At 41.2% G+C, this 7,231-nt stretch overlaps 1 protein-coding gene across 1 annotated transcript in view; it reads right to left on the bottom strand.

Moving 5' to 3' along the window:
- The window catches only part of osbpl3b (oxysterol binding protein-like 3b), a 42,159-nt gene that overhangs the window by 13,610 nt on the left and 21,318 nt on the right, over positions 1-7,231 (bottom strand). The window contains exons 10-14 of the mRNA XM_037677003.1: positions 6,453-6,583; positions 5,886-5,987; positions 2,672-2,809; positions 1,988-2,063; positions 1,597-1,841 (exon numbers count right to left, since the gene is read on the bottom strand). Coding sequence (XP_037532931.1) covers positions 1,597-1,841; positions 1,988-2,063; positions 2,672-2,809; positions 5,886-5,987; positions 6,453-6,583 — 692 coding nt within the window. The remainder of the gene's footprint in view (positions 1-1,596; positions 1,842-1,987; positions 2,064-2,671; positions 2,810-5,885; positions 5,988-6,452; positions 6,584-7,231) is intronic.

Raw genomic sequence — 7,231 nt, forward strand, 5'->3', positions numbered from 1 at the left:
GGGGGGTGCATGTGTGTGTGTAGAATTGAGACAGTTTTATCTGTTTGGGTAAGAGTTGGTGTAATTAAACATTGATTTATAGCTAACTGCTGATTTTTTTTTTCCTGTTCCCAGTGTTTATGTTTAACAAGCTAGCTGCAGTCTAACCTCTGAGCTCATTTTAGCAAAATATTCGGAGTGATTCTGAAAACAACCTTTACGTTAAGTAGAGATGTGTATGGTAGGGGACCAGAATGTGATGAGAAGTGTGCGATTGTTTATCTTAAGAAACTACTGTATTTCATTTTGTGGACTCAAAACTGATCTTAGGCACCATCAAAGCAATATCATATTTGTGTTTCATTGTTATTAGGTAATATGGTGTGTCTTTTATCTAAATTAGGTAAAGTTTATTGTAAAGTTTGCAGACGATACAGCGATGGTTGGATGCATCGCAATGATGAGTCCAGCTACAGGCAGGAGGTGGAACGCCTGGAGAGCTGGTGCAGGAAGAACAACCTTCACATCAATGTGAAGAAGATGAAGGAGATGGTCTTGGACTTCAGATGGAACAAACACACTTACACGCCCCCACCCCCCGAACATAGGAGGATCTGCGGTGGAAGTTGTCTCCAGTTACAAGTACTTGGGTGTACACATGAATAATAACCTCAGCTGAGGCAACAACACCACCAGAATGATCAAGAAAGCTCATCAGAGACTCTACTTCCTCAGACGGCTGAGACGAGCTGGTCTGGGAAGCTCAGTCCTCACCTCCTTCTACAGGTGTGCAGTGGAGAGCATCCTGTGCTCCAGCATCAACGTGTGGCATGGAGGCTGCACAGCAGCAGAAAGAAAAGCTTTGCAGAGAGTGGTGAAGGCTGCACAGAAGACTGTTGGAGTCAGGCTCCTCACCATCGCTGACACTTTACACTTCCAGATGCAGGAAGAGGGCCACCAGCATCATGAAGGACCCCACTCACCCAGCACACACACTTTTTGCCCCACTCCCCTCAGACAGAAGGTTGTGGAGTACTAAGTGTAGAACCACTAGACTGAGGAACAGCTTCTACCCTGAGGCTGTTAGACTCATGAATCCCTTATCAGGATTTTCATTGTGAAAAAAATCACTGTGATGCCACTTGGTTGTTGATGTGTGCTGCTGACTATCCATGGTGCTGATCTCATGCTGCTGATTTATTCCATGTTGCTGTGTCCATTCGTCCCCATCTGCTCACACACACTCATGTTCGTGTTGCTGTTGTTTGGCGCATTGTTTTGTACTATTAGTGTTTAGTGTATTTTTGGTTCATATCTTAGATCTTACTACTGTTTTTCTTTACAATTTGTATTTTTGTTGGATGTAACTTGGGACCCTGTGCACATAGTTCCGTTCCACCTCATGTACCACATGTGATGTGAATGACAATAAAGACACCTTGACCTTGGCCAACATCATCAACAACAACAACAACCAAAGCACATTTTACAAACCATTGTCATGCCGCTTCCTGAACAACTTTCATCAGAAGAGACTCACAAAGGAATTAAAGTTAACAACTGGTCTTGAGTCAATAAATAAAAATATATTTATAAGCAGTTAACTTGTCATCTCACCATGCGTTCAAACGGGTCGTGGGTGTCGGCAGCCCTGTCCAGCAGCTCGCTGTATTCCAGCTCCTCACAGAGTCTCTGCAGGGCGTTGAGGGGCTCATTAAGATGCACGGGCATCGCCACCTTGGACAGGTCTTTGCCGATGTTGTTTCTGAGGATGTTCCACAGACTGATGGTGTTGTTGTTTGGACTGGGAGAAGGCAGACAGGATCTACGTCGATGCAGGACGGTGCCATTTTCTACAGAACCTGATTTAGACATAATATGTGATGACATTTTTCATTTTTAATAAGGGAAATTACACAGAAATAATAAAATCAAAATCATCAAAGCAATCAAAATGAACTTTGCAAAAGCATCAATAAAATGTCTTTTAAATGTATTTAAATTTTACCTTCTGTCTCGTTGCTAAAATTGTCTATGGAAATATTGTCACTAATGTCACTGATGTATGAGTCATCTTCCGATACCTAAAAAAAGACATTCAATCAGTTTCTTGTAGATAACAGGTATATTTTTCATAGCACTTGCACTGAAAGGACATTTTCAACATCCTGTCGTATCAGTCCTAGTTTTAATAAATAGAGATGAAGGATCTTTTAGCATCTGGTGACATAGTTGCACTCTGGCTTGTTGTATTTTTAGATTAAAGTAATTAACTTCTATGTTCACATCACTTCCGCTGAAGCTGCATTTTCATCTGGCGTGCAGGTTTAAGACTGAGAGAAGAAAACAACTAAAAATAGACACAAACCCTGTTTCGTTAAAGTGATAGGAAAACATTTCTGCAGTGGATCATCACTGAACTGTCAGAGACAGATTAAAATGTAAAACAGTTTGCAGACACAAAAACCGTTGGACACTTTTGGGGGATAGCTTATCATTAAATTGAAAATCTCTGTTTGCATTCTGTCAATTCATTTTCTCTTTCCAATTCTCACAGCTGATTTTGTCGACAATCAACCAGACTCAGGACATGTTCATGGTGACTTCATCAACCAGCTCCAAATGTCAGCTTTAAACCGGCAGCTGGATTGTAAGTCTACGGCAGATGGTGACAGTTTGTCACCACGCTTACCTCATTTTCAGAAGAACTTGCAGACAACAGAACCTCCTGGGCATCAAAGAACTCAGACAAAGACTCGGCAACTGAAGCTCTGCTCTCGTTGGACACTTGATGCACGAGGGGGTGGAAGTCGTCTGCAGAGTCCTGTTTCTATGGGAAACAATGTCCACCGTTATAAACCAGTCTGAGTAAGAGCAGCAACACATCAGCCTGGAGTGGCAATCACTGTGTCGTCCAGAACAAATTATTTGTAAAAGTGCACACAGAGCATGCAGGACAGCCATTCCTCTACAATCCAGTGTATCACAGCCTCGAATCATCTTTAGTTCAGTCATACACTATGTCTGACAATAAAAACACAAAAGTCTGCAGCTTGTCATTGACAAACCATAAAAACATGCACAAAAAAAACAAAAAATCAATCCAACACAAACATTCATTTAGAGTTAAAATGAACAAAATTTATGACATGTCTGTGGATGACAGGTATCATATTTTCCACCGTTAAAATTGCACCACTGTATAAGTCGTATCAGTCCAAAATTATCTAATAAAGTGGAAAAAACCATAAATAAGTCGCTTTGCCGTATAAGTCGCATCTATTATGCATCACCGTTGATGCGTCGCATTTATTATGCGTCACCGCTGACCAACCAAGCCCTCAACCAACATGGGCCGGTGTTGTGCCTAAAATCAATTGGCTGCCAAAATGGTGGCCACAGCAGTGCACACGGGAGGACTTTAACAAGTATTTAACAAGATTAACACTTAAAAACAATTATTTGTTTGCTCAAAATTATAGTAAAGATGCGTCTCAGTTTAACTTTTCCTTAATAAATGCACTTTGATGGTCAAATCAGCTGCATTTCGTCTGGGCGGCGCGGCAAAATGCAGCTGATTTGACGTTTACTCCAGGAGTTCCGGAGCGAGACGAAGGTGGCTTGGTATGGCAAGCCAAGTGTCTCATTAATAGCTACTTTTACCTATTAATGAGAAACTTGGCTTGCCATAATAGCCGAGGGCCCTCTGGTGGCTGCAAATAGTAATGTTAGATATTTATCTGACTGGTCCTGGGGTTTTGATCTGTTCAGAGATGGGATTATAATGAAATTATGACCCGGTTCTGACTGAGTTGAACTGGTCCGGCAACGCTAAAAAGAGTCTCCCTGGGATTCAATATCCATCAAGGAATACAGTTTATTTCTTGCTACATCACGTAGAAAGGCTTGAAGCACAGTCTCATATTTCCTTTCACGTCATAACCACATAAGATCCATTGAGATCACACTTAGTCACTCCTCCTCATACACTGACAGGTTGAGCTCCCCTTCTGCGAAGGAGGAGTCTAGGACCCTATAAATGAGTAATGACAAGGGACATCTGGGCTCTTCTGGGTTTGTGATCGCGTCACAGACCGGAGAGACCAGCGCTGTAAACTGTAACCTTTTCCTGCCTTGATTTTAATACAATTGGTAAAACTGAATTCACTTTTCCTTGATTTATGGTTGAGTTGCCACTTCTGAGGGAGATTCGAGCCGGGGGAAGCGACGTGAGCTGGAGGCGGGTCCTGGGTCCGAGAGGGGGCCTCTGGGTGACCGGTGGCCCGCAGCCAGCCCTCGTCCCGACATAACAGCAATGTTTAATATTTTTCATGTCAGAATGAATGAAATCGTAGAGCTCAGCCAAATATTGGGTTATAAATATGGAGAAAAGCATTGAATAGTCACATCTGTTTATAAGTCACAGAACTTGCAAATTTATGCAAAAAGGTGCGACTTATATGGCGAAAAATTCAGTAATTTCACCGATATGAATTTATTGTTAAAATGGTTTGAAAACTCACTAAAGTGCCTACAGACATCAAGGTCGACATTAAGGTTAGTCTAAAAGTAAAGGTCATCTGAAGCCCAAAAAACATGGCTCCTCCAGAAGAATGAAATGAACACCTCCGTATTTCAAGCACTGCTTATAATTAGGTGAGCTGTTTGAATTTATTGCTTATTCTTACTAAACTGTAATCGTTTTGGTTGTTTTTCTTTATAAATACAAAAACAATTTCTGCACAAGAATTCCTACGTACTTGAACCTTGTGTGAAAATGCAGATGGCAAATAAAGACTCAGACAACTTGTCATTTATGTCCTCTCAAACGTCGTGACTTGTTTCCAGCAACAACTCGTGCTTTCGTGTCACGTTAAAGGACATTACACTTTGTTTCACCCTTTATTTTTCAGCAAAACACAAACATCTAAACATGCCCTCAAACTGACCACATTCATCTCGTCCAGCTCTCAAGTGAACAAAGTGCTTGAGTTCATAATCATAAAGTGGGTAAAAAAAAGGACTTCACATCATTAATTGTGTTAAATTTCATGCTCGCTGACATTTCTGTACGCTTTGCTAACTTGTGTTGTGTCTAAGGTATTTTTAGGCTGTTTGGATGTCGCATAAATCAAAATAGACAAAATAGATCGGATTAAATTGAGATGTTCAGATGTAAATGGGGGATGGCATGTGGACATGTAGACTCGTCATTCATGGCTTTGGCTTCCAGGTTCCTGTCTTGTTTCTGATTATAACATATAGCTATTCTGTAGACACCCACATCCAATCTATTGCTCTGTGGGGTATTTCTAAGTATGGCTTTCCAATAATTATCTGTTTGGTATCAAACAGGTTTGACACCAGTCTGTGAGCCTGCTCCTGTGAAATCTCAAGAGAACAGAAAATGAACAAAAAAACTACCAAATACTGCAATAATTTATCAATATTTTACATACAGTACGTGGACATGAGCATCTGTCTGTGCCCTATTATTGCTGAAGTTGATTAACTAACTTGAAGACCATCTACAGGAAAATATCCTTTAAAAAAAAATTTGATTAGCAATTCACAAAAACACAATTAAGAAGATCAACTCATACAGTCTGGTTTGCAAATCTAACTGAATAAGCCGAGTTTCGTTAAGATAACACATATTTAGAAGTCTACCTCTTAGTGTTTTAATGACTGCACATAGAACGGCCATGCGACACACGATGCAGCTCAAGTTCTCTGATTCATTCAGCTGGATGAGAGGGCGGTGTTCTGTGGCCAACTCTGGGCATTGTGGGATTAAAATAAAGACAGAGACAACAATAATAACCATGATGGGATGGGATGTGGGGCGGGAGGTGGTGGTGATGGGGGGGGGGGGTAGTATCAAGCCACTGCATTCCTGCACCCACCTGCACAGGGGCAGTGAGGTTTATCAGTGTGGGCTCTACAATGTAGGACTCGACATGAATCTTGCTCAGGCGCTCTCTCAGCTCAGAGTTCTGGGCTAAAGCCTGGAAAATAAACCGGCGTGAACATTGTTTATTGCACACAGCCGAACAAAGCTTAAATACTTAAAAAAAAAAATGCTTTGATTCCCAACATTCAGCTTTAATCTGTAGGTGTTTTTTTTTTACTGGACCCGTGTAAACATGTTGGGAGTATCAATATTCTGATTAGGACAAAACGTTAGCTCTTTCCACCAACACACCACCTGACAATGAAAAATCAAACAATAAAAGAAATCCTCTGGGTGGGAGGCAGCCGCCACAGGAAACGTTACTGACGACTATGGTTCTGTTCTGGTGGGCTGACATCACACCAGCAACCATTACAGTAATCCCACTAAAAGGCTCATCAGTGTGTCACGCCTGACAAGAGGTGTGTGGGGACACAGAAGGTGGAATATACCTGACCCACTTCTGCTGCCTGAAAGCTTTGCTCTGTGAGTGTGTGTGTGAATGTGTGTGTTCGCTTACTGCTGTCAGTGTATTCTTCAAATTGACAACTTGTGGAGAGGTCGGGGGATACGAGTCGTGATCCACGCACTGTTTTAACCGTTCTCTCTCGGATGTGAGTGAGCTCACGACTGACTTCATGCTTGCGTGCACTAAAAGAAGGAGAGAATAAAACGAGGTGAATTATAAGTTCAGTCTGGATTAGTTAGATGCAATTTATTTGCACAGCACGGTTAGTGACATCACGCTACTCGTTAAAATGTCTGATTATCCTCTTTAACTCAACAAGCTACATTCCAGGCATTCATCATGGCTTTGAAATCAAAACGACACAGGATTTATTAAGTTGGTAAGTAATTATTAACATTATCCAGCCTTATTCAAGATGGCCACCACAACCAGTTGATCTTAGTCAACACAGAAATGGCTATAACTTAATTCAGTGTACAGAGATTGAGATAAAACTTGGTGTGGTAGTAGCTGAGAGTCATCAAGCTCTTCACATTGCACACACTTTTTGCTTAAAACTTTGGCCTTAACCGGTTAGCAAAATATCTTGTGAACCTCTGGTCAAGCTTTTATATATTTCATAGAAAGTAATCATTGGCTGGATCTAACATGCATTAGCATTTGGAGTTAATTCAACTTCAAGATGGCCGCCACAGCTAGTCCACGTTAGACAACAGAAAAATAAAATCATGGTTCCATGAAAACAACATGTGACTCATTTAATCAATATTTAAGTTGAAAAGGATCCATCCATCCATCCATCCATCCATCCATCCATCCATCCATCCATC

Source organism: Nematolebias whitei, chromosome 5 (assembly GCF_014905685.2).
Source record: "Nematolebias whitei isolate Nwh7 chromosome 5, NemWhi1, whole genome shotgun sequence".
NCBI classification, from domain to species: domain Eukaryota; kingdom Metazoa; phylum Chordata; class Actinopteri; order Cyprinodontiformes; family Rivulidae; genus Nematolebias; species Nematolebias whitei.